This window comes from Microcaecilia unicolor, chromosome 12 (genome assembly GCF_901765095.1).
Source record: "Microcaecilia unicolor chromosome 12, aMicUni1.1, whole genome shotgun sequence".
NCBI lineage: Eukaryota > Metazoa > Chordata > Amphibia > Gymnophiona > Siphonopidae > Microcaecilia > Microcaecilia unicolor.
In genome coordinates, this window is record NC_044042.1 from 99,571,874 (window position 1) to 99,599,031 (window position 27,158).

At 45.6% G+C, this 27,158-nt stretch overlaps 1 protein-coding gene across 1 annotated transcript in view; it reads left to right on the forward strand.

The window, feature by feature from the left end:
- EZH1 (enhancer of zeste 1 polycomb repressive complex 2 subunit) overlaps window positions 1-27,158 on the forward strand; it is a 206,709-nt gene that overhangs the window by 87,711 nt on the left and 91,840 nt on the right. The window contains 3 exon segments of the mRNA XM_030221225.1: window positions 11,734-11,750; window positions 11,753-11,803; window positions 11,806-11,895. Of these exon segments, the coding sequence (XP_030077085.1) occupies window positions 11,734-11,750; window positions 11,753-11,803; window positions 11,806-11,895 (158 nt within the window).

The window sequence follows — 27,158 nt, forward strand, 5'->3', positions numbered from 1 at the left end:
GGCAGCTGGTTGAGGGAAGAAGTCGTCTCTCATCGTGAGCTGTGAGGGAAGCAGCGGGGAAGGAAGATGGCACCTGAATTTGAATTGGACTGAATGTGGACTTAATATGAGTTCCTCACTGAAGGTAGTGGGTGAAAAGTTTGGGGTGGTAGAGGGGTTAAACATGTGAGCTGAAGTAGGGGGAAATGCAGGTATAAGTTGAAAAAAAGGGGGGGGGATGTTTAATGGTTGTTCGATGGGGTAGTCAGCTCTGAGGAGGGCGTGCTTCCTAGAGGGGAAAACTGGCACGGAATGGAGGAAGCCAGTTGAAGGGGGGATTTGGGGGGGGAGGAGGGAGGAAAAGGGGGAATTAAGGGAGGGAAGGGGGGGTGGCGGGCTGCGTATTGGGTCGTGGAATGTCAATGGACTAATAATCCGGGTAAAAGAAGTATAATTTTCAGAGAGTTGCACAGATTGAACTGTGATATAATAATGTTACAGGAAACTCATATTTCTGAACTGTGACATAATAATGTACAGGAAACTCATATTACGATGAACCACTAATTATGAATAAAGGTTTGGGGGAGGGGTTCGCACTGGCTGATTCAAGGGGGAATAAAACAGGAGGCTGGTGATTTATGTGAAAGAGCTTTTGCAGTTTGTTAAACAGTCTGTATATAAAGATAAAGAAGGAAGATGTCTTGTAGTCAAGGGAAGTAAATAATCCGAATATTACTCTAATAAATCTGTATGCACCAAACACGGGACAAGGGAGGTACTTTGAAACCATCAGGGCAGAACTGATTTCCTTTGTGGGGGGTTGGGGTGGTGGTGATGATGCGAGGGGACTTCAGTCACCTGGTGGGGATTCTTGATCACTCAATTAGGCGGGAAGGTGGGGGAAGATATAATGGGCGCCAATTCCTCAGACTGATGCGAGAATTAGACTTGATTGACATATGGCGACTGAAACATCCAGGCCGGAGGCAATATACACATTATGCTCATGTACAGGGGACATATGCCAGAATTGATACAATTTGGGGGTAGCCGGAATGTATGGGGAGAAATAAAGAAATGCGGGAGATTGAGAGCATACATGCCTCGGATCACGCAGCGGTATGGGTCCACCCTAGAAGGGTTGGTAAGCAGGGAAAAGGGCATGTCTGGAGACTTAATGAATCTTTATTGGATAGGGAGACCGATTGTCAGGGATATCCGAAGAGCCATTAAGGGGAGGTATCGGAGGGGATACTATGGGATGCCCTGAAAGCGGTAGTGAGGGGGGTATTAATCAAGAAAGGGGCACATAAGAAGAAGCTGAGAGCAGCTCGGGAGTTGGAAGTCCGGAGGCAACTGGCTAGACTGGAAGCACTGCATCAAAGGGAGGGGGGACCCCAACAATTACTAGAGCTAAAAAATGGAGAGTGGAATTGCAAATGATTCAGATGAAAACCATAGAATTCCATAGGCAACTAATGCAGCAAAAATTCTTTGAGTTCAGCAACAAAGCTGGGAACTAACCATTATACCTCTATTCAGGAAATCTAGACTGCCCCAATTTGATTGTCTGCACATTTTGTCCATTAGATTGTAAGCTCCTTTGAACAGGGACTGTCCTTCTTTGTTAAACTGTACAGTGCTGCGTAACCCTAGTAGCGCTTTAGAAATGTTAAGTAGTAGTAGTAGTAACTTGCTAGCTAGAGGTTTGCGAGACAGAAGGGTTAGGAACACGATCACCAAGATTAAGGGCCCAAAGGATTTGATATTCCATCACGATGGGGAAATTAGGGAACAATTTATGAATTTTTATAAAACCTTATATAAAAAAGAATCAGTAGCGTCTGCAGAGGCAATCAGGGATTATATACAGGGACTAGGTTTACAGAGGGTGACGGTTCAACAGAGAGGGGAGATAGAGGCCACAATTACGGTTGAAGGAAGTGTTAGGGGTCATTAGAGGCTTAAAGGGGGGGAAATCCCCAGGGTTGGATGGATTCACCGCCAAATATTATAAAATTTTTCAGCAAGAGTTAGGACCTCTCTTAGTGAGGCTGGGTAATGCTTGCTTTTGTGGAGAAAGGCCTACCAACTAGTATGCAGGAAGCAGGGATATCAGTATTGCTGAAACCTGGAGAGATCCTACGATATGTGGGTTATATAGACCGATATCCTGCTGAATGTGGATGTTAAGATCCTAGCTAAAGTAATGGCTGATAGGTTGAGTGGGGATTTTACCATCTCTTATCCATGAAGATCAATCTGGCTCATCAGACACAGACAGGTAGCAGATAACATTAGACGAACCCTCAATTTGATGTGGGGAGCACAGAGGAGGGGAGATTCCATGACACTGCTAGCAGTGGACGCTGAGAAGGCGTTTGATAGGGTTGAATGGGAGTACTTGTGGGAAGTTATGTTGGAAATGGGGTTGGGTAGACCTTTTGCAGGATGGGTGAAAGGGTTGATGAACATCCGATGGCGAGGATCAAGGTTAATGGGGGGTGGTCAAGTCCATTTAACATTCAACGGGGGACGAGACAGGGGTGTCCTCTATCCCCACTATTGTTCGCCATCTCCATTGAACCCTTGGCTCAGCGAATTAGGGCCTAAAGGAAGTGAAAGGGGTCCGAATGGGAAGGAAGGAACACAAAATAGCATTATTTGCGGATGATTTATTGTTTTATATAGGATCCCCACTAGAGACGCTACCGGTGCTTATAAAGGGAATTGAATTCATTTGGGAAACTGTTCCGGATTCAGAGTAAATTTCGATAATCTGAGCTTATGGGGATAACAGTAACTGACCAGGAAATAGAACAGTTAGGGAGGAGAAACGTCTTCCGATGGGACAGGCAGAAGCTTTCGTTATCTGGGCATACATATACCACGAGACCGTAATATATTGTATCAGTTGAACTATGTACCGCTTATTGCGGCAATTCGAAGAGATTTAAATAAATGGAAGGAGGGATGGCTCTCATGGTGGGGCCGCCATAGCGGCGGTTAAGATGAATATACTTCCCCGGCTGTTATTTTTATTTCAAACGCTGCCAATTGCTGTCCCTAAAGGGGAGTTGCAGAAAATACAGGCGGAATTAGGGGGTGGGGGGGGGGGGTTATCTGGGGAGGGCATCCGGCTAAGATTGTCAAGGAGAATAATGTGGGGAACGGTGGAACAGGGAGGAAGGGGAATCCCTAATATTACTTGGTATTATTGGGCAGCGCAACTGAAGCAAATTGGAGTTTGGAGTAGAGTAGATCTTTCACCGGTGACACGGCTAGAGCAGAAATTTGTGCAGGAGGGAAATCTAGGTGCACTGCTTTGGGGGGTCTATCCCAGAACATACATATAAAACCCTGAAATTAAATCCCTTCATTTCTCATTTGTTCACACTTTGGGGTAGACTTAAAAAGAAATTAAGGGATCACATAGTAGATCAACTATGCTTGGCTCACACAAGAACCGGGGTTTCCAGGGGTGCAAGAGAATAGGATAATGGCCTCTTGGTTTGATAGAGGGTTTGATTAGATTCCGTGAGCTCATGACAGATGGTAATCTCAAGAGTTCTGAAGAGCTTAGAAGGGAATATGATCTCCCTGAGACAGATCTATTCACTTATCTTCAAGTTAAAAACTATATGGTGACTGCAAAATGGCATAAGGGTAATTGGTTAGAGAGTGAAAAGTTTGAAAACCTGTGGGGGACTCTAAGTGGGGGAGGAAAAAGGGATCTCAAAATTGTATGAACATATTAGAGGAACTGACTTTGTAAAGTTACCTTATATGAAAGCCTGGGAACAAGATCTTAACAGGAGTTTAGGTGGGGGAGAATGGAAGAAAATATGCTTGGAGGTTAAAAAGGCATCTATATGTGTGTTGGTCAGGAAAAATGCATATAAGGTTATGAGTCGCTGGCATTATACACCAGATAGAATAAAGCAATGTCTCCAAATGCCTCAGACATATGCTGGAGGTGTGGGGAGGAGAAGGAACATATTTTCATATCTGGTGGGAGTGCTTGATTATACAGGAATTTTGGGAGAAGATCACAGGATTAATACACTAGCGGTAGGGGTCCAGTTTCCTTGCGATCCCAAATGGTGTCTGTTGGCTTATGGGAACAAGGGAGGGAAGAAATGGCAAAGCAGAATCAAATGTATGTGTCTGGCTGCAGCTAAAACAACTATAACATTAAAATGGAAACAGAGGGCAGGCCCTACGAGACAAGACTGGAAGGACAAACTACATATATTAATGGGAATGGAAAAATGACAGATAACGCAGGGGAAAATATAACCCAAACGCAGAGGAGTGGTGGCATTTGGAGGGGGTTTGAGAGGGGAAGAGGGGGGGAGCGGGAGATATAGATTCAGAATGGGGAATAGAGGGGGGGGGGGCTCAGGCTGGTGGGGAGAGGGGAGAAGAAGGGCTAGGGGGGAGGGAGGAGAGATGGGAAGTTGGGGGGGGGGGGGGGGGTTGGGGAGTAAAGGGGAGGGGAAAAAATGAATGTTGACAATGCTTGAATGTTGATGTTTTAGATATTTATAGGAGATTTATTCTCCATGATCTTGTTCTTTTGAGCATTAATAAAAAAAGTTTTGCAAAGAAAAAAAAAGAAAAAAAAGCAAACACCAGATTTTTTCCTTTCGAACTGCTGCGAAAGGGGGCAAAACAACTCCTATAGAAAATAATTTATTCTACCATTCCACTTTTTTCATGTAAAAAAAAAACGTTGAAAAGAAAAAAAGTTGGCTTGTCTGTAACGTCTTACACCAGAGCTGTGATTCTCCCTGTAAGTTTTGTTGCTAGCTAGGAGGAGAGGGAAGCACAAACATAAAGCAGCGGCACTCTGCCTTACGAAGTGGCTGCAGAGAAAACCAGCTCAGCTGTTACAAAAGCAAACCCCCCCTTGCATTTTTCTGTCTCACTTCAGCTGTTTAAGGCATGATCTCTCTTGGCAACAGGGAGGGCCACTTTGGTATACTTTTGAAAGAAAAGAAAGTGAAGAAACAGCTTTAGAAAGTAAGCATGAGGTATCCTTTCGAAAGAAACAAATTTGATAAAAAGAAAACAAATTGTCTTTTTTTTTTTTGTTCCTGTGATAAAAAGGTTGTTTTGCATGCGCAACTAAAGTCCACCGAGGCTGTAGGGGGCAGGTGTTGGGGGGGTTTTCACATCATTTCCTGTCACATGACCCCATTCAGATGGCGGCTAATAGTGGAAACAGAAAGTGGTGTGATATAGAAGTTGCTTACCTGTAACGGTAGTTCTCCCCTGGACAGATTGGATCTTGCAGCCCCACAATTGAAGTGACTCTCCTGTGACGTCACTGACCCGGACTCGTAATAAAGCATTTTAAAACATAAACTAAAAACGTATGTGCTCGGGCTGTCTCCCACTCCCCTATACGGTATAAATACCGGGTGACACCGCCCCATTACCAGTTTTTTCTTTTCGCTGACGGTTTACGACCCGCAGACTTCGTATACCTACTCGTGCAGATTTATTTTAACTTCTCAATTGTTATTTCTACTGTTATTTTTTTTTGTTACATTTGTACCCCGCGCTTTCCCACTCATGGCAGGCTCAATGCGGCTTACATATTGTATACAGATACTTATTTGTACCTGGGGCAATGGAGGGTTAAGTGACTTGCCCAGAGTCACGGGGAGCTTCTGCCTGGCCTGAAGTGGGAATCGAACTCAGTTCCTCAGTTCCCCAGGGACCAAAGTCCACCACCCTAACCCCTAGGCCACTCCTCCATCATTCTCTACGAATTTAATTTATCGGCAGTCATCTTCCCTCTCATGCCACCTAAAAACAAGGTTTTAAGCGCGGTGGCGCTTGCAACGGAAAGATGTCAGTTACGGATCCACACGATCAGTGTGCCCTGTGCTTGGGCAAGGCCCATTTAAATACCAATTGTGCGAGTTGTGCCAGCATGCTGCCCCCACACCAGAAAAGTAAGGGAGCTCAAAATGAGAGCAGTTCCCGATTCCCCCAGCCCTCGACCTCTAATCAGCTGGGGAGGAAAGCTAGCAGTGAACGGAGACACCTTGACGACGGACAAGCCACAGAGAGTGCCCTCTCTCTGCTCACGAAAAAGCCTGCTACGCAGCAGTTGTCGATACCGAGACCCAGCCCCCTCCTACATCCCCTGCACAGTCTAGCCAGGATAGACCCTTTCCTAAGAAGACTAAAATACACGTGGACCCCAGCCTGGGCACTGACCTCTCTCCGCCTCATTCTCATCGGCACCAGCACTCACGGCATCGAAGGAGCTCTTCCCCCCTCTTCTCGGCACCGAAGCTCCTCCCATTTTTGTCATGGAATGGACTCCACCCACTCTCATCATCGTCATCGCCATGGCTCCTCCCACTCTCATAGGCATCGTTCCAGCTCCTCCTCCTCTCACCAGCATAAGGCTGCCTGCCAATTCTCTGCTACACCTTCGCCTGTGCAGTTTAACTCTGTTCCACAAGCCATTCCCTGTCCTCCTCCTCAACAGATGTCAGAGGTATTGCACCATACAGGCTCTCCTAAGGACCCTCCAGCGTGGCAGGACTGATATGCCAGGGATGATCCTTTACACGTACCTCACACAATCAGGACATCATTCAGTTACTCAGGGACTTTTTGTTACAACATCAGGATCAGCAGCCACCAGAATCTCAGCTACCATTGGACGGGGCAGCTACATGTTCCCATAGGCGCCCCTCATTGGTCTCTACCACAGCATCCATGGCAGCAGAACTGTTTTCAAACTACGACTCCTCTCTCTGCTATCCAAGACACAATCCAGACCTTCCTCTCCAGAAGATCATTCCGACCGGGAAGCAGACACACCAGGTTTACTGTCCGATCCCTCTCCAATGCAGCTGTCCAGGACATCTCAAGCTGAGGATGTCTCCTACCCCAAATTTCTTTCATAAACTGGCGGCAGCTTTAGGCATTCAGTCCACTTCTCAACCTGATCCAAGATCAAAGAAACTGCAGACGCTACGCTACAAGGAGGCGCCAAAGGAGATACTTGCCCTCCCACTGCATGATGTCCTGGCCGACCAACATAAGACTATCTGGTCTATGCCCTTTTCTTCCACTCCAACCAAGAAGAGTCTAGACACTAAATATAGGGTTCAGGATACTTCGGCTTTGGAAAGCCCCAATTGTCCCATCAGTCCATGTGGTATGCTCAGGCCATGCGTAAGCATCGGAGTTCCAGAGACCACTCTAGATTCCCGCCCACTAAGGACATGAAACTCATGGACTTACTGGAAAGAGGATGTACCAAAATGCGATGCTTAATGCACGCATAGGACTCCATATTTCCACTACTCTGAGTACCAGTTCACTATCCTAGAGGCTTTGTCCAAGATAGTGGGTTCCCTGCCTGCGTTGACGCAAGCATCAGCTGCAACCATCCCTACAAAATCTTGACGAGTGTGCCACACCAATCTCATCCGAGCGGCTCACGATGCCTGTGACACTACTTCCGTGAGAGGGGCAGCTGTGGGCATTTCAACTAGTACACCTGGCTTGGTTGAAGGCTTCTGGTCTCCGTGAAGATGTCCACACCAGGGAAGCGGATGCCCCCTTGCATAGGAGATAATCTCTTTGGAGACAAGGTTAAAGACATTATGATAATAGCAAACAGGATTTTACAACTTTGGATACTCTGGAGGATGACAACCTCAATCAGTCCAGATTCTCATTCCAACGATAATCATTTAATTCCTCGTTTAATTCATCCAGGAAAAGATATAACTATCGAAAATCATACCCCCTGAATAAGTACGGATCTAACTACAAGCACAATCGCAAAATAAATAGATCTCAGCAATATAAAAAACCTGTTAGAGATCGAGACCTTCTAAGCAAGTAAACACTATGGCTCAAACGAGCATGACCTGGTGGACAGTTTGCACTCTCATGCAACATCCTTTGTCGAAGCGATTCCTCAAATGTACCCTCCTATCCATCCACCAGCTCCAGCATGGGACCTAAATTTGGTGTTGAATGCTCTTACGATGTCGCCATTTGAACCACTACCACTACACAGTATGTGGCCGCCATCTTGAAAAGGGGTATGGCTATGATGTAACTTCCTATGTGACATCACCCAAAGGGCAGGGTTTGTGCAAAAAGGGGGTGGGGTTTGGGTGGGCTATGCAAATAGGGCAGGGGCATGGCTATGCAAAAGGGGTGGGGCTTGGGTGGGGTCAAGACAGCATATCTGGTGACATCAAGGGGTGGGCATGGCTTGGGCAGTGCATCATCAAGGGGCAGGGAGGGCATGGCTTAGGCCTGTCCTTGCTTCTGATTGGCTGAAACCCGGAAGTGGGTGTGGCACCTGTCAATATTGACAAAAGCTATGTAGGTACTCTACTTACATCAGATAGATATATTTCAAATATTTTGAAGACTAACAGAAGTTTGACCAGCCAAAGCTTTAAAAAACCATACAAATCACTTTAAAACTTAATTCATAAATTAACTGGAAGCCAGTACAATTAAAAAGAAGTTACCCTTTCAAATCTACCAACCCTTGAAATCAGTCTTGTGGCTGTATTCTGAAGCAACTGCAGTCTTTGTAACAATTTAGATGTTAAGCCCCCATAAAGTGAGTTAGAGTAGTCAATATATGACAGCAAGAACGCCTGTGCTATTCTTCGAAAGCTTTCGGTGCTTAGGTTTGATCAGAGAGCTCTTAATTGACATAATCGAAAATTAAATTTCTTAACTAAAACTGCTATATGATGTCAAATGATAATTTTGAATGTAATATTAGATTAAAAATCTGCAATAATTGTCCAGTAATCAATTTAAAAAAACAACTTGAGTCAATAAATCATAGTCCGCCAAACCAAACAATATAGTTTTCTGCTTAATTACTTTTTTTTTTAATGTTTCAAACAATTTTTATTGAACAAACATAGCAATGCACATCTTGAGTGAGATGCCTGTTTAATTTTAAGAAAATTTTACTGGCCTAAAAATGAATCAATGAAATTTTTTCTATCATCAATAATATTTGTTCAAAAGTTTCTAAAACCAGGGCATAACAAAAAAATATAATCTGCATAAGTAAAGATTTTTAGTCTTAGTGAAGAAATCCAGGCCCTAACGGTCGGTCTATCTATCTATCTATCTATCTATTAAACAACAAAGGGGTCAGTAGAGACCCCTGACGGACACCCACAGCCAGGCTGCCATGATTCGAAAAAAAAACTTTCGAGCTGTGTTTCTGTGTTTCACAGTAAAAGGGGAGCTAGACATACCACAGCCTGAGGTCATTTGGGTTTTAGATCTGGTCAACAGCCTCACTTCGTAAGGGAATACTGGACCCTGCCTTTGCCTGCAGACTTTCAAAAATAAATAAGTAGCTGTTACTTTTAACTGTTTTCCCTTGCACTGGGGCTCTGGCTGCAGCCATATGTAGCAGAGGAGCACAGATGACATAAAGTTGATGTTACCCTAAATCAGAGATTGAAATTGGCTGAGGAAAGAATTTCTGTTTAGAGGAAATTAAGGGTTGGTTGGGGAATAGTGGGTTGCTGGTGAAGATTGCCAAAACAACTTATTTGGGAATGGAGGAAATCTGTCAAGATGAGTTACTGGACGTTAGCTAAGATGGATGGGATGGTTATTTCATGGGTGAAATCTTTAGGGGTCATTTTGGAAGCAGAAAGTATAGGATGAGAGCACGATGTGTTCAGAAGTGCTTTCTTGAAATTGAGAGTTATTTGTCAAGCTGCAACCTTATCTAGCAAAAAAAGCACAGATCAGGGTAGTTCAGCCTCTGCGGTTGAGCACTATAGATTATGGTAATGTTTTATATGTGGACCTGTTCTCAAAACATAGAAGAAGGCTGCAAGTATAGAGAATGCAGCAGTCAGTCTGTTTGTTGGAAGAGAACAGTTGAGAAAGCACTCATCCTCTGTTGTGTAAATTCAACTGGCTCCCTATTAAAGAACAATGCCTTTTAAATTACAAGTATTAGCTTTAAAAGTATTGAACATCCACAGACCTATGTAACAAGAAGGCATCTAAGCTCAGGAACTCTTTGCCAGAGGATGTGGTAACGGCAGTTAGCATATCTGGGTTTAAAAAAAGGTTGGGACAAATTTCTGGAGGAAAAGTCCATGGTCTGCTATTGAGACAAACATGGGAAGCAACTGCTTGCCCTGGGATTTGTTGTATGGAGTGTTGCCACAATTTGGGTTTCTGCCAGGTGCTTGTGACTTGGCTTGGCCACTGTTTTGAAAATAGGATACTGGGCTACTTGGACCATTGTATGGCTACTCTTATGTTCTTATGTTGGTGTTTGGAGGTCAAAAGTGTTTAGGAGTCCTTTTATTAAGCCGCAGTAAGTGCTAACTGCTGGATTTTATATAGCGCGCCTAGAGATCTGTGCCAAAATCCAGGTTTATTCTGTAACAACACACGTAACTTAATTGGCTTAACAGGCTAATCAGCATTGATAATAGCACTTACAAGCACTAATTGGCAATAATTAGAATTTACGCACACAACTTGCTAAGCGTATTCTGTAATGAACTGTTCTTAAATTCTAATGGATGCAGTTCAAAAGGGGCATGGCTATGGGAAGGGAAATGGGCGTTTCCAAATTCACAAGCGTAGTAATTCCCATATCTCTTATTTGTCCTGTTTTTCTATCCTAATTAGATTGTAAGCTCTGTCGAGCAGGGACTCTCTCTTCATGTTCAAGTGTACAGTGCTGCGAACATCTAGACTACCAGGGGCTAATTTTTAAACTGGGGATGGGGAGGATGGTATTTGGATAGGGTTGGGGATAGGAAGGGGAGGCTGCTAGGGGCAATGCACCAAGCAGTTTAGGTCAGGGTGGTTGGTTGGAGTGAGAGAAGGGGGTGCTGCTAGACACCCATGTCCTCTCAACCAGCCCTTCTACACTGTCAACTAGCAAAAGATTTCCTGTGCACAATGTGTCTGAGAATCTTTTTTTTTAAAGCATAGCCGCAGATATTTAATGACCACATTAGCATGCATTTAAACGTGATCTGCAGTAGTGGTTTCTGCGTGAGTTAAGTCCCTCGCTGAAACCATTTGAGCATTGCTCGGCCAGTAAAAACCTGTAGTAAAACTGGAATAAAGCTGTGCTAATGCTTTGTGCATTGGACCTAAAGAGAGCAGAATTAATTTCAGGTAAGCCTGTATACAAATAGATTGCCACATCACAAACAAGACTGAGAGCAGCAGTGTTTCCTATGAGGGATTGAATGGCTAGAGTTTTTTGCTTCTTGGCCACTGGGTGGCATGTGGGAAATAAGACAGTGGTCTTAGCCTAGCGACCAGTGTGTAAGCTTTCTTATTGCAACTCCTGTTAAATTTATTTTTAGTTTATTAGATTCTTGATATACCACTGTTCTGTGGAACAACCCAAAAATTCATTTGAACCTGTGAATTTTGCTGCAGATATCCTTGCTGGGTGGTGACCAGAATGAAAGAAAGTAGTTCTTATTAAACTGCCATTTATAAAGAAGTGGTGGCAGTAGGATGGGTGATTGATGCATTGTATGTTGTCTAAGACTTTCCTCTCTTTTTGTGCGTAGTACTGCTTGCACCTGTCCACACAGACTGCGCTGAATATATATATTTTTTTATATGCCACTGGCATTTAAAAAAATCTGTGCTTTCTGCTGGGTTTGAATATTTATCCAGTTTTGGTTTTTATTATGCAGTTCTTTGAAATGTGATTTTATTTTGCAGGTACAGAGAACTGACTGAAGAGTCGACCCTAATGTACTGCCCCTGCAGTGCACGCCAAATATTGATGGGCCATGTGCAAATCTGTGCAGCGAGAACAATCTCTGCATTCCTTCCACACACTGTTCTGTCGACGATGCTTTAAATATGACTGCTTTTTGCACCGTGAGTTATAAAACTGAAACCTTTTCTCTTGTTTCTTTAACACAGTGATACTTCAGATCTTGTCTTGAGGTAGAAAGGATGAAATAAATCTCTTGATGTCCCTCCCAGCCCTTGCTTTTTTTTTTTTTTTTTTTGGTTCTAGGAACCCAGTGTTTTTGTCTTTTGGTCCATTTGTCTTCATATTTCCTTGAATTCCATGGTCAAAGTTGGGCCGTACTACCTCCTCATACAATGAAGCTTATGTGTGGTGAGATACCCAGTATTTATAATCGAAATTTTGCCAATAAATATTTTGGAAAACATTGATTAGTAGATTAGTTTTGGCACGAAGGAGATAGTTTTTATTAAGGTGTTTCCGTATTTAAAGTCTCTTTCACACATAGCAAAGGGCTGTTATAAAATTGTGCAGCTGTATATGGACAAAGCATTCCTGGGGTATAGTTTGGATGCAGTAGAGGTAGAGTTGCTGCCATGTATATATTTTATAAACTACGTGCACAGATTATTTATACCATTTTCAGAGTGCATGAGCTTTTGGTGCTATTTGGTCTATGTATGGGACCCTGTCTGTAAAAGTATATTAGGTGCCTTTGCTTCCTTTATAATTTCTTTTTAATAATGCACCCTATGTTAAACTATCCCCTTACTTTCATCTTCTGACCCTTTTATCTGCAGGCTTCTTCAAAATCCCTGGTTTTACTGAGTATAGCATGTTATGCCTCCATCAATTAAAGTAAATCTTGTATGTTCTGTAAGGTACTCATTGTTTATAATTTATTTATTGTATATATTGGATATACTGCTAATGAGCCTGCACATAGATATCTAAGTGGTTTACAAAAATAAAATAAAAACTAGAGGAAAGGACAGTCAGTGTAAAGGAAGAACGTTACATAGCATTGGAGAAACAAAGAGAAAAAAGATGAGTATTTAAAGCTTGTATAAATCTAGCGAGTGAGGGCTGATTCCTAATGTACAGTGCTAGCTCATTCCAGTATTTGGGGGCCAATGTATCTGAAAGCATTGTCATAGGAGGTGGAGAGGTGGAGTTGAGAAGGGGATGGAAGAACCAGGAGATGGTTATCTGCAGACTGGAGACACCTGAGAGGAGCATAGGGAATAAGGAAGTTATTAAGGTAGGCTGGAGCAGAGGAAGATCTGGACTTGTACTTCAAAAGAAGAATTTTAAATTTGATGCGGGCTGATACAGGTAACCAGTGATCAGAAAGAAGAAGGGGGGTGACATTAATGAATCACTGGGCATTGTGGAGTAATTTGACTGCGGTGGACTGGACTAGTTGAAGTGTTTGAGGGAGCTGCAGTAGTCAAGATGAGAGCTAACAAGTGCAAGAACTAGTGGGCAAAGAAGAGTGGCAATCAGAAAGGGACGAGAACCGAGCGAACATGGTGAAAGTCAAAAATGAGGAATGAAGTTACGGATCAAGAAAGGGATCTGGGTGTCGTCGTCGATGATACGCTGAACCTTCTGCTCAGTGTGCTGCTGCGGCTAGGAAAGCAAATAGAATGTTGGGTGTTATTAGGAAGGGTATGGAGTCCAGGTGTGCGGATGTTATAATGCCGTTGTATCGCTCCATGGTGCGACCGCACCTGGAGTATTGTGTTCAGTACTGGTCTCCGTATCTCAAAAAAGATATAGTAGAATTGGAAAAGGTACAGCGAAGGGCGACGAAAATGATAGTGGGGATGGGACGACTTTCCTATGAAGAGAGGCTGAGAAGGCTAGGGCTTTTCAGCTTGGAGAAGAGACGGCTGAGGGAGATATGATAGAAGTGTATAAAATAATGAGTGGAATGGATCGGGTGGATGTGAAGCGACTGTTCACGCTATCCAAAAATAATAGGACTAGAGGGCATGAGTTGAAGCTACAGTGTGGTAAATTTAAAACGAATCGGAGAAAATTTTTCTTCACCCAACGTGTAATTAGACTCTGGAATTCGTTGCCGGAGGAACGTGGTACGGGCGGTTAGCTTGACGGAGTTTAAAAAGGGGTTAGATAGATTCCTAAAGGACAAGTCCATAGACCGCTATTAAATGGACTTGGAAAAATTCCGCATTTTTAGGTATAACTTGTCTGGAATGTTTTTTACGTTTGGGGAGCGTGCCAGGTGCCCTTGACCTGGATTGGCCACTGTCGGTGACAGGATGCTGGGCTAGATGGACCTTTGGTCTTTCCCAGTATGGCACTACTTATGTATGTACTTATGTAAGAACAGAGTCAATTTGAGGCCAGAAAGTAAAGAAGGTATCAAAGGTGACACCAAGGATTTTGACGGAGTCTTTAAAGAGGAGAGTGACACCATCAAGTGAAGGTGCAGAAAGAGAGATGTTACGGGAAGAAGGAAGAGAACAGACTCACATTTAGAGGCGTTGAGAAAGAGAAGATTATTTTTGAGCCATGAGGAGAAGTGGGGTAAACAAGTATTAAGATTGGTGAGAGAGGAGGAATTGGATACTTTGCACAGGATTTGAATGTCGCCAGCGTAACAAAACAGTGTACAGGTATGACCCTGAATAATAGTGAGCAGAGGTACTAGAAAGATGTTAAAAAGAATGGGGGCAAGTATAGAACCTTGGGGAACACTAGACAAGAGGGGGAGAAAGGAAGTAGACTGGTGCTGGAAGCAGAGCTGGTAGGAGTGATCATTAAGATACTACTACTACTACTACTATTTAGCATTTCTATAGCGCTACAAGGCGTACGCAGCGCTGCACAAACATAGAAGAAAGACAGTCCCTGCTCAAAGAGCTTACAATCTAATAGACAAAAAATAAATAAAGTAAGCAAATCAAATCAATTAATGTGAACGGGAAGGAAGAGAGGAGGGTAGGTGGAGGCGAGTGGTTACAAGTGGTTACGAGTCAAAAGCAATGTTAAAGAGGTGGGCTTTCAGTCTAGATTTAAAGGTGGCCAAGGATGGGGCAAGACGTAGGGGCTCAGGAAGTTTATTCCAGGCGTAGGGTGCAGCGAGACAGAAGGCGCGAAGTCTGGAGTTGGCAGTAGTGGAGAAGGGAACAGATAAGAAGGATTTATCCATGGAGCGGAGTGCACGGGAAGGGGTGTAGGGAAGGACGAGTGTGGAGAGATACTGGGGAAGCAGCAGAGTGAGTACATTTATAGGTTAGTAGAAGAAGTTTGAACAGGATGCGAAAACGGATAGGGAGCCAGTGAAGGGTCTTGAGGAAAGCGACCCTGGCGGAAGATGAGACGGGCAGCAGAGTTTTGAACCGACTGGAGAGGGGAGAGGTGACTAAGTGGGAGGCCAGCAAGAAGCAGATTGCAGTAGTCTAAACGAGAGGTGACAAGGGTGTGGATGAGGGTTTTGGTAGAGTGCTCGGAAAGAAAGGGGCGGATTTTACGGATGTTGTAAAGAAAGAAACGACAGGTCTTGGCAATCTGCTGGATATGAGCAGAGAAGGAGAGAGAAGAGTCAAATATGACCCCAAGGTTTCGAGTTGAGGAGATAGCTAGTGAACCAGTCGAGGACAGTTCCAGAGATGAAGTTTAATGTGAGCAAGTGCAAAGTGATGCAAGTGGGAAAGAAGAACCCGAACTAAAGCTATGTGATGTGATGCAAGGTTCCACGTCAGGAGTCACTGTCCATGGAAAGGATCTAAGTGTCATCGTTGATGATATACTGAAACCCTCTGTTCAGTGTGCAGCAGTGGCAAAGAAAGCAAATAGAATGTTAGGTATTATGAGGAAAGGAATGGAAAACAAAAATGAGGATGTTATAATGCCTGTATCGCTCCATGGTGCGACTGCACCTTGAATACTGTGTGCAGTTCTGGTCACTGCACCTCAAAAAGTATATAGTGGAATTAGAAAAGGTACAGAGAAGGGCGACGAAAATGATAAAGGTGATGGGACGACTTCCCTATGAGGAAAGGCTGAAACAGCTTGGGTTCTTCAGCTTGGAGAAAAGACGGCTGAGGGAAACATATGATAGAGGTGGAGTGGAGTGGAACGAGTAGACGTGAATCACTTGCTTACTCTTTCCAAAAATACTAGGACTAGGGGGCATACAATGAAGCTACAAAGGGGGCATACGATGAAGCTACAAAGTAGTAATTTAAAACAAATTGGGGAAAATGTTTCTTCACTTAACGTGTAAATAAACTCTGAGAGAATGTGGTAAAAGCAGGTTAGCTTAGCGGGGTTTAATAAAGATTTGGATAACTTCCTAAAAGAAAGTCCATAAGCCATTATTCCTTGTCATCTATACCAGACCAGTCCAGACCAATGGGTTATATCTATCCACCAGTGGAAGAAGAAAGAGAAAATAGTTCCAAGTAATTCTGCCCCTTAAGGGTATCATGCAGCCAGAAATGTTCAGTAATTTCTCTGTCTCCTAGTGGATGGTGGACGGATAGTGCAGTCTTTCTTCATGACTGGCAGTTAGCTCCTGTCCAAGCTAGTTTCTGGTTGACAGTAGAGCCAGGGGTGTGCTGGTAGCCCAGGTTTGGGTATTTTGATGACACTCAGTGCTGCTGGGTCCCTCATCTGCCAGCTAGGGTGATATCCATTGGCCCTGGTTCCCTCCCCTCCCCCTCCTTACCTGTCACCCTTTGGTGTGAGGCGATGGTAGAACGGTGGCATGGAGCAACTTTACCTGTCCTGTGGGTCTCCTTTCCTTTAGAAGTTAACCAGTATGGCCTTGGTTCTGCTCCCTGTAAGGTAAGCTATTTCTCTTTGTTTAGCTTCATGAGAGGACACTTTTGGATTGCCTCCTGAGAAACAGTCTTTATAGACAATGATTTAAAAAAATAAAAAGAAGAAAGAGAAGAGACTGTATTTACTTATTTCTTTTTCTCCTTACCTGACTTCTGTGGGCTCACTATTTTTTGTTTTATGGCAGCTGTATTTTCCTTCCCCTGTTGTTTTCTTTCTTTTTTTGGCGGGCATTTTGAGTGATATGTTTTGCCTGCGAGTCTTCGACTGGAGAGGTTCTTTTTCCCTTTTTTTGGCGTGAGGCGCTTTGTTCCTTTGCTGGTGCTTCATTTTTTTCTCTTTGTTTTCAATTTTCTTTTGTCAGTGATTTGTTGTGTCGGTACAGATACAAATCAAGGTAAGGTATACACAAAAAGTAGCACATGAGTTTATCTTGTTGGGCAGGCTGGAATGGACCATGCAGGTCTTTTTCTGCCGTCATCTATTATGTTACTATGTTTTTTTTTTACCCTGTGGATTCCACTCCCATTTTTCCCACCGCCGGGATTTCAGCAGGCCGCTTGCCTTTTGCTGCTGTAGAGCAGTTTTGGTTCGGCCGGTCTAGCAGGATGGGGAATGCCCAGTTGGTGGGGTGTCCGCTCTGGCTCTGCCTTTTGAAACAACCAATTTTTGTGTTGCAACTCCCTGTGGAGGGTCCAGCTTGTTGTTTTACCGTTCCTGGGGAACCTACATCAGCCTCCCGCGTCTGGAGTCTCTGGTTGATCCTTTCTTGCTGAAGGCTACAGTGTCCTCTCAGATTCAGGTCTTCCTTCCCACCTTCTGGTACTACTACTTTACTTTTTGGTTTGCCTGTTGTAGAGTGTCAGACCGAGCCTTGAGCACCTCTGATTCGGTTGGTAGGGCGCAGTTTCTTTTGTGTGCTGTTGGGCCTCAGCCTGTTCTGGTGGTTTGGTGCGGCTTCCGGCTAGCAGTTCTTGTCTCAACTGCTTTCCTTGCAATGTTTATGAGGCTGCTTCTTTCTCCTATTGATGCGCGACTATTTTATTTGTGCTGGTGCGACTGTGCACAGCATCTCCCTGAGGTCTGCACGTTTCTTCCTTTTCCGCAGAATGCGCTTTCCCGTTGGGTTGGTGGCACCAGTTTTTCGTCTGCTAGTGTGGCAGTTTCCTGGTTTCCTATTCCAGCAGCACCTTCATTTGTTCGGGATACAGCCCGGCTTGGGTAAGTGTCTGCCTTTCTCCGTTAGGGCCTTTCGCATAGTTCTTCTTTGTGGATAGATGATCCTCTATCCCTGTAGGGTTTCTTCTCTTCCATCTTGGAGTTGGCTCCCATATCGACCCCTTGTAGGGACTCGGCTCCATTTCTCTATGTGCGTTTCAGTGCTGGCTGGACTTTTGGAGCACGGTTCTACCTTTTTTTTAGGGAGCATGCTATGTCTTCTCTGCTGTTTTCCTGACTCAGCTACTTTGTGGGTATGCCTTGCCTTCTGACAGCATCCTGTTTGCTTTTTTTCTCTCCTCTCCATTGAGCAGTTTCTTCCTTTCTCACAGGTATGCCTTGCCACTATCTTGCTTAGCCCTGTCTGTGATGGTAGGCCCTTTCTCTGGCAGCAAGTGCTCCGTTTCTAGGAGTGGAGCATAGTTGCAGTTCCGAATGTGGAGTGGAGCCTTAGATGCTGGCAATTCTACTTCTCTTTAGCACAGGCAGTGGAGCATTGCTCCTTCCCTGAGGGGGTGGTCCTTCCCTCATTCAGTAATGGTCTTTCATTTCCTCTTCAGCTGGATGTCTACTTTTGCACCATCACTGGAGGTTAGCAGTTGGGCATTGTTCCTTGCTTTGACAGGGTAGCTGCCCTACTGTGTTGGATGTTGGGTGGTCTGCCTTTGTTGGGTGCCTGGCAATGCTACTTTGCTGGTTGCTAGGCAGTGCTCCATCGCTGGATGTTGAGCTAGTCTTCATTGCCGGATGTTGAGCTAGGCAGGAGGTCGAGTGGGGCTCCGTTGGAGATAGCACAGAACTCCCTCACTGGAGGTCGAGTGGGACTCCATCATTGGAGGTTGAGCAGAGCTTCCTCAGTAGAGGTCAAGTGGGACTCCATCTTTGGATGTCAAGCATGGCTCCATCGCTGGATGTTGAGCACAATTTTTTCGCTGGATGCCGAGTGGCGCTTCTCTCCAGTTGCGCTCCATTGTTGGATGTTGAGCACTGTGTCCTTGTTGGCTATCCCCACCAGTACTGGCCTTCCGACAGCCACCCAACTTAAAACACAAGCTAATCAGAAGTAAACTTCCATCACAGACTGAAAAGGAACAGAAGGGCACACTTCCCTGTAATTTATCCAGTTGCAAACTATGCCAAAATATTTCACAGGACCCCACAGTCATCCACAAAGGAAAGATATTCAACATAAAGGAATCTTTCACTTGCTCATCTTCCAATGTGGTATATGTCATTCAGTGTAAAAAATGTAACGAAGGATGCTATATTGGAGAAACAGGCCAGATGCTTAAGACAAGATTCAATTTACATAGACATCACATGAACAATACTGGTGCCAGTAGGGTTCCCACCCCTGTTGGTCAACATTTTACAGGACCAGGACACTGTACCAGTGACTTCACAGTGAGGATCCTGAAAGGTAACTTTAAAACAAACAAGAATGTAAGAACTTTGAAGTCAGAATGATTGAATATTTTAACACCCAACAGAAAGGACTTAACAAGGATCTGGGGTTCCTAGCCCATTATAAACCATAAAGCTGTATTTCTCTCCACCCCTCACCTATCCACACCCACCCTGTTAGAATATCAATGATATGCTTTGATGTCCCCATGCATACCTCCTACCCACCCCCATCCTCCCACCCTGTCAGACTGTCATAATAATGCTTGAATGTTTTCACTTATATACACTGTCAGCTAGCACATTTGCTTATTTCCAATCTGACGAAGAAGGGCAACCTTCAAAAGCTAATCAAGAAATGTATTAAGTTATGTCCAATAAAAAAGGTATCATCTTAATTTTCTTTTCCATGTTTTATTTTGTTTGATTTCTATTGATAACCTTGTTGGCTATGGAACTTCGTTCTGTTGCAAATGTTCACCACGGCTCATTCTTCACGGCTTGAGTGCACTGCCCTCTATGATTCTGAAGTGCACTCCCCCTTTGCCTATTTTGCACTCCTCGTGGTCTGTCTACAGAGCTCATTTTCTTCTTTGCCTGTAGGGTCTTCCTATCTTCTTGCATTTAGAGTGCCGGCTCTTTTGGCCTTGGGAGCGCAACGCTGTCATTCTTGTGGTGTGCAGTAGCTGCATTGGCTTCTACGTGCAGTTCTCTTCCTGCTTGTGCAACGTGCCTACTTGTCTGGAAGTGGAACCTTGTTCTGTTGGCTTTCCTACAGCCTGCCTCTTTTACTGATGATTGGGCGTTGCTCAGTTGCAGGTATCAAGTGTTGCTCTCATATGGTGACGTTTTGCTTTGTTGCTGGCCATTTTCATTGGCACTAGTTCTGGCTATTGACTATCCCTTAGGATTGGCCTGATGTCGATTATGGCATTTCTAAGATGGTGCATAGCTTCTCTCTGGGGACGGAGTTTTTACTAGAGAGCTGCACGGGAACAGGGTTTGCGGGAATCCCGCGAAACCCGCGGGATTCCCGCAGGGACGGAAGCAGTTCTGCGGGGTTCCTGCAGGGACGGAAGCAGTTCTGCGGGGTTCCTGCAGGGACGGAAGCAGTCCTGCGGGGTTCCTGCGGGGACGGAAGCAGTTCCTGCGGGGTTCCCGTGGGGACGGAAGCAGTTCCTGTGGGGTTCCCGTGGAAGTGTAAGCTACACCTGCACCAGCCTCTCATCTACCGAGTACCAAGTTCTTTGAGTGCTATCTTCTCCTCCTTGCTTTAACAGCACAAATGTGGAAAGTCTTCCATTAAGGAGGTGGTAGAGACACAAATGATGATGGAATTCAAAAAGGCGTGGGATGAACACAGAGGATCTCTAATTAGAAAATGGAAGTCATAAAAAACCTAACCTTAAATGGCTGCATGTGTATGGATGTGTGAAGTAATACTTAGATAGCAACTCTGGCTGTGATTAACTAGGGCCAATACCGGGCAGACTTGTATGGTCTGTGTCTAATATATGGAAGTCTGGTTTAGGATGGGCTGGAAAGGGCTTAGACAGCAACTTCAGTGGCTGGAACATAAGGACAGTTCTGGACAGATTTTTACAATCTGTGTCCCACAAATGAGAAGACACATAGACTGGAGTGGGCTTCAACGACAACTCCAGCAGTTGGAACATAAGGATAGGGCCAGATAGACTTCTATGGTCTATGTTCCAGAAACACAAAAGAAAGACCATAATCTAGTATATAATATCACACTCGTTGATTTAATCATGAACTGATAATGAGTGTGACTATTGGGCAGACTGGATGGACCATTCAAGGTCATTATTTGCTGTCACTTACTATGTTACAATTAATCTTCTTTGCTCCCGGGCTGATGAGCAGACCTCAGCTCTGACACAGGCATGAGCATCAGATGTCACCTGACCTACTGGCGCATGCATGTGGTGACCTCTCAGCACACAGCGCCAGTAAATCAGAGACAAATCTTACATTTGCACACCAGAGTGTTCCAAGTTTCAGCTTCCATTCCTTCCTTGCCTACAGTGCTGTGGCTCAAATCCAGAGAGAGACTGAGGAGCTGACTGGAATTTTCTTTTATGTACCATTAAATTCTTACAGTGATGGATAGGGATGGGTTAATTTCTTGCGGGGATGGGTTGGGATGGGTTACATTTTTGCGGGGATGGATGGGGATGGGTAAGATTCCAGTGGGGACGGGTAAGATTCCAGCAGGGACGGGCGGGGATGGGTAAGCTTTCTGTCCCCATGCAACTCTCTGGTTTTTACTTCTCTGACGCAGCAACGTGGTCTCTGTTTTGGCTGTGAGGCTGTGTGTTTTTACTGGTCATGTCTCAAGGCGTGTCTCCAGAGTTGGCCATGGAGCAAGGTTACATTTTGCCCTGATTAGTATTGCTCCATTCTCCGAGGACAAGCAGGCTATATGTTCTCACAAGTGGGTTGACGTCTGCTTCGGCCCAGGAAACGGCAAAATTTCCACAGTAAAATTTAAAAAGTTTTACCAGAGTCTTCTGGCGTGCGAACAGTGCGCGGACGACTTCCCGTCTGTCGCATGAGCGTGGCTCTTCAGTTTCTTTTTTCCGCGTTGAGGTGCGGTAGTGTTTTTTCTGCGCTCCTCTCAGGCCCAGGAAAGAGTCTTCGACGAGTTTTCGCTTTTTTTCTTCTAATTTTTTCTTTATTTTATTATTATCTTTGTTTTAAAAAAAAAAGGGTCCTGTAGTTCTGTTTTAGTTTTCTTCCCTTTTTAAAGTTTCCTTTCTTTTTCGATCTGGTCGCGTTATTCCCTTATTCTTTTTTTGTGTGCCCTTTTTCTTTACAGGCACAATCGTGTCTTTTGATTTCGCCGAAGCCTTTTTCCCTTCCATGTCATCAAAGACACCTAGTGGCTCCAAACGTTGTACTTGGTGCAACCGGACCATCTCAGGTACCGATACCCACGCCTGGTGTATTTATTTATTTACTTATTTGTTGCATTTGTATCCCACATTTTCCCACCTCTTTGCAGGCTCAATGTGGCTTACAATACATCATGAATAATGAGAATACACGAGAAAGTATACAATTAGTAATAGCAGAAGGATTTTGGATGACATGATAATGATAAAACATGGTAGAATTTTAAGCAAATATAGTAAGAGATATTTAAGAAGTATATAAGAATTATAAAGAAAATGTACATTTAGTAACATCAGTGCCTTGGGCCCGACCATAGCCCAGCCACTTGTAGTCTGTGTCTTCGTATGAAGAAACGGACCCAAGCATCTCGAGAAGCCCAACAAAAAAAGCTTTTTGGGCCTCGGTCCAGTCCTTTGACATCGACATTGACATCGGTATCAACTTCGAAAGGGGAAGAGAGGTAATGGCTGCTGAGAGACCAACTCGCGCTGGGAGCAGTGAGGCTTCGAGTGGTCTCCACCTGCCTCGAGGCCTCCTGTTATGCAGGCCCACCCCCCCCCCCCCGGGACCGACCTTTGTTGGACCCGGCCCCGAGGAGACGCAAGGATTCCACGTCCTCCTCGTTGGTACCAAGGAGTCTTGATGACGGGCGTCGAGCGAAGGCAAAGAAGCACTGTCATCGTTCTCCTTTGACACATGGTACCGGGAGCTCTGGGGCGTCAAGAGAGTCGGCACCCGAGAAGCGTCAGCGCCGAGAGGATCGCTTCCCCTTGATACAGGAGGTCTCCTAGCAGTCCGGTACCTGCTCTCGAGCCTCCACGGATTCTGACACCACCTGCTCCACTGACCCCTGCAGCCTTCTCCGATGGTGGCTCTCGACGAGCGCATCTGGGCCTTGTTTCCAGAACTTCTGTAGGGACTGCTACACCAGTCAGCTTTGGTGTCGGGGGTGCTTGAACTTTCTGTACCATCTTCTGCAGCAGTGTCTGGCCCTTCTCCTGCGGTGAGGTCCCCGACTATAGTTCCGCTGCCACCCATGTTGACTCTCCTCGACATCGGTGGAGGGAGCTTCACCGCAGTCAGACCGGGTGTCGGCCTCTCGACATCGCCAATGAGGACATCGTTCCTTGGCGTTGAGGCAGGTTCAGTGTCGAAGTACCTTAGCAGAGATCTTATCCGATACTGAGCAGGAGCGTACGTGGGAGTCAGAGGAAGATCCCAGGTACTTTTCTTCTGAGTCCTATGGGATTCCCTCTGAACCTTCCCCTCCACCAGAGAGGAGACTATCTCCACTGGAGAGTCTTTCGTTTTCCTCTTTTGTCCGGGAAATGGCTACAGCTATTCCCTTCCCTTTGAAGGTTGAGGATGAGCCCAGGACTGAGATGCTTGAAGTCCTGGACTATTCTTCTCCACCTAAAGAGGCTGTGACAGTCAGAGGTACTGAAGGAAGTCCTTATGCTAACTGGTCGGCCCCTCTGTCTGGCCCCGTGGTCCCAAAGAAAGCTGAATCCCAGTATCGGATCCACAGTGAACCTGGATTGATGAGGTCTCAGTTACCCCACAATTCTACGGTGGTGGACTCCGCCCTCAAGAGAGCCAGGAGTACTAGAGACTATTCTTCGGCGCTCCAAGGCAGAGCTAGGACTCTTGATTCTTTTGGGAGGAAGATGTATCAGTCCGCTATGCTCGCTGCCAAGATCCAATCATACCAGCTCTTCACAAGTGTTCATTTGTGGGACTCAATAAGGCAACTGTCTAGCTTGGTTGATGCACTCCCTCCGGAGCAAGCCGAGCTTTTTTGCAAGGTGGTCAGGCAGCAGAAGGCGTGTTAAAAATTCCTGGCCAGGGGTACGTTCAACACTTTTGATGTAGCATCCAGGATCGCTGCTCAAAGTATAGTGATGCATAGACTCTCGTGGCTGTGTGTCTCTGACCTTGGATCATTCGGTCCAGCAGTGAATGGCAGATGTTCCTTGCCGGGGGGGGGGGGGCAACCTTTTTGGTGAAAAAATAGAGGATCTTGTTGATCAGATCAAGAAGCATAATGATGCTATGGATTCTCTCTCCCACCGGGCATCTTCTGCTACTACCTCCTCATATAGGAGGTATTTTGGGGGGAAGAGGAGTGCTCCCTATGTATATCCTATGCGTAGGTATACTCCTGCTTCTTGACAGCCTTCCCAGGCTCAGCCCCAGCATGCTTGTTCTCGTCAACAGCATGCATCTAAAGCCCGTGCTGCTCCCCAGCAAAAGCAGGGAACGGGCTTTTGACTGGCTCCAATTAAGCATAGCCTCTGTAAAAGTGTCCGTACCAGACGACTTGCCGGTTGGGGGGGGAGGTTGATGTTTTTTTCACCAAAGGTGGCCTCTCATAACCTCCGACCGATGGGTCCTTCAAATAGTCCGGTCAGGATACACCCTCAGTCTGGAATCCAAACCTCCAAATTGCTCATTGTTACAGTTCCAGGCACAAACAGGTACTTGCAGAGGAACTGTCCACCAGGGGAAGAAGGGCTGTGATTCTATTCCAGGTACTTCCTTGTGCAGAAAAAGACAGGGGGGGGATGTGTCCCTTTCTAGACCTAAGGGACCTGAACAAATCTGGTCAGGATGGTTTCCCTGGGCACCCTTCTTCCCATGATTCAAGAAAACGATTGGCTATGCTCTCTGGACTTAAAGGATGCTTACACACTCATTTCGATACTCCTGGCTCACTGGAAGTATCTTTGATTTCGGCCGGGAACTCAGCACTTTCAGTACTGTGTACTGCCCTTTGGTCTGGCGTCTGTGCCCAGAGTGTTCACAAAGTGCCTAGCGGTAGTCACATTGTCGCTACGCAGACTGGGAGTGCATGTGTTCCCTTATCTCAATGATTGGCTGGTGAAGAGCACCTCGAATGCAGGCGCTCTACAGTCCATGCGAATGACTATTCAGGTGCTAAAACTATTGGGGTTTGTGATCAATTACTCCAAGTCCCATCTCACCCCAGTTCAAAAATTGGAATTCATTGGAGCTCTGTTGAACACAAAGACAGCTCGAGCTTATCTTCCCAAGGCAAGGGCAGACAACCTCCTGTCCCTGGTGTCCATAGTTTGAATGCCTCAACAGATCACGGCTCGGCAGATGTTGAGACTTCTGGGGCACATGGCCTCCACAGTTCATGTGACTCCCATGGCACGCCTATACATGAGATCAGCTCCATGGACCCTAGCTTCCCAGTGGTATCAAGCTGCGGGGAGTCTAGAGGATGTAATCCAAATATCCACCGACTTCCGGAATTCTCTGCAGTGGTGGGCGATTCGATCCAATTTGACCTTGGGACGTCCATTCCAAATTCCTTAGCCACAAAAAGTGCTGACGACGGATGCATCCCTCCTGGGGTGGGGAGCTCTTGTAGATGGGCTTCACACTCAAGGTGCCTGGTCCTTTCAGGAAAAAGGTCTTCAGATGAATCTCCTGGAATTGCGAGCGATCTGGAACGCTCTAAGGGCTTTCAGAGACCGGCTAGCAAACCAAATCATATTGATTCAGACAGACAATCAGGTTGCCTTGTATTACACCAACAAGCAGGGGGGCACCGGATCTCGCCCTCTGTGTCAGGAGGCCGTCCAGATGTGGCTTTGGGTGCGCTGTCATGGCATGTTTTTGCAAGCCACTTATCTGGCAGGCGTAAACAACAGTCTGGCCGACAGGCTGAGCAGGATATTGCAACCTCATGAGTGGTCACTGGACATGGGTGTCACCCACAAGATCTTCCGAGCGTGGGGAACCTCATCGGTGGATCTTTTTGCCACTCAGATCAATTACAAGGTCCCTCAGTTCTGTTCCAGGCTTCAAGCCCACGACAGACTAGCGTCAGATGCCTTTCTCCTGCATTGGGGAACAGGCATCCTGTATGCATATCTTCCCATACCTCTAGTAGGGAAGACTTTGCTGAAACTCAAGCAAGACTGCAGAACCATGATTCTGATTGCTCCCTTCTGGCCACGTCAGATTTAGTTCCCTCTTCTTCTGGAGTTGTCCTCCGAGGAACCGTGGAGATTGGAGTGTTTTCCAATACTCATCACCCAGAACGAGAGGTCGCTTCTGCATCCCAGTCTCCAGTCTCTGGCTTTCACGGCGTGGATGTTGAGGGCTTAGAATTTGCCTCCTTGGGTCTTTCAGAGGGTGTCTCCCGTGTCTTGCTTAGTTCCAGGAAAGATTCCACAAAGAGGTGTTACTCTTTCAAATGGAGGAGATTTGCCGTCTGGTGTGACAGCAAGGCCCTAGATCCTCTTTCTTGTCCTACACAGACCCTGCTTGAATACCTTCTAAACTTATCAGAGTCTGGCCTCACAACCAACTCAGTAAGGGTTCATCTTACTACGATTAGTGCCTATCATTGCCGTGTAGAGAGTAAGCCTATCTCTGAACTTCCTTTAGTTGTTCACTTCATGAAAGGTTTGCTTTTGTCAAAGCCCCCAGTCAAACCTCCACCAGTGTCATGGGATCTCAACGTCGTTCTCACTCATCTGATGAAAGCTTCTTTTGAGCCACTGAATTCCTGCCATCTGAGGTACTTGACCTGGAAGGTCGTTTTCTTGGTGGCTGTTACTTCAGCTCATAGGGTCAGTGAGCTTCAGGTCTTGGTAGTTCATGCACCCTATATCAAGTTTCATCACAGCAGAGTAGTTCTCCACACGCACCCTAAGTTCCTGCCGAAGGTGGTGTCGGAGTTCCATCTGAACCAGTCAATTGTCTTGCCAACATTCTTTCCCTGTCCTCATACCCGCCCTGGCGAAAGCAGTTTGCATACCTCGGACTGCAAAAGAGCATTGGCCTTTTACGTGGAGCGGACAAAGCTCTTCAGACAGTCCGCCCAGTTGTTTGTTTCTTTTGATCCCAACAGGAGGGGAGTCGCCATCGGAAAACGCGCAATCTCCAATTGGCTGGCAGATTGCATTTCCTTCACTTATGCCCAAGCTGGGCTGACTCTAAAGGGCCATGTCACAGCTCATAATGTTAGAACCATGGCTGCGTCAGTGGCTCACTT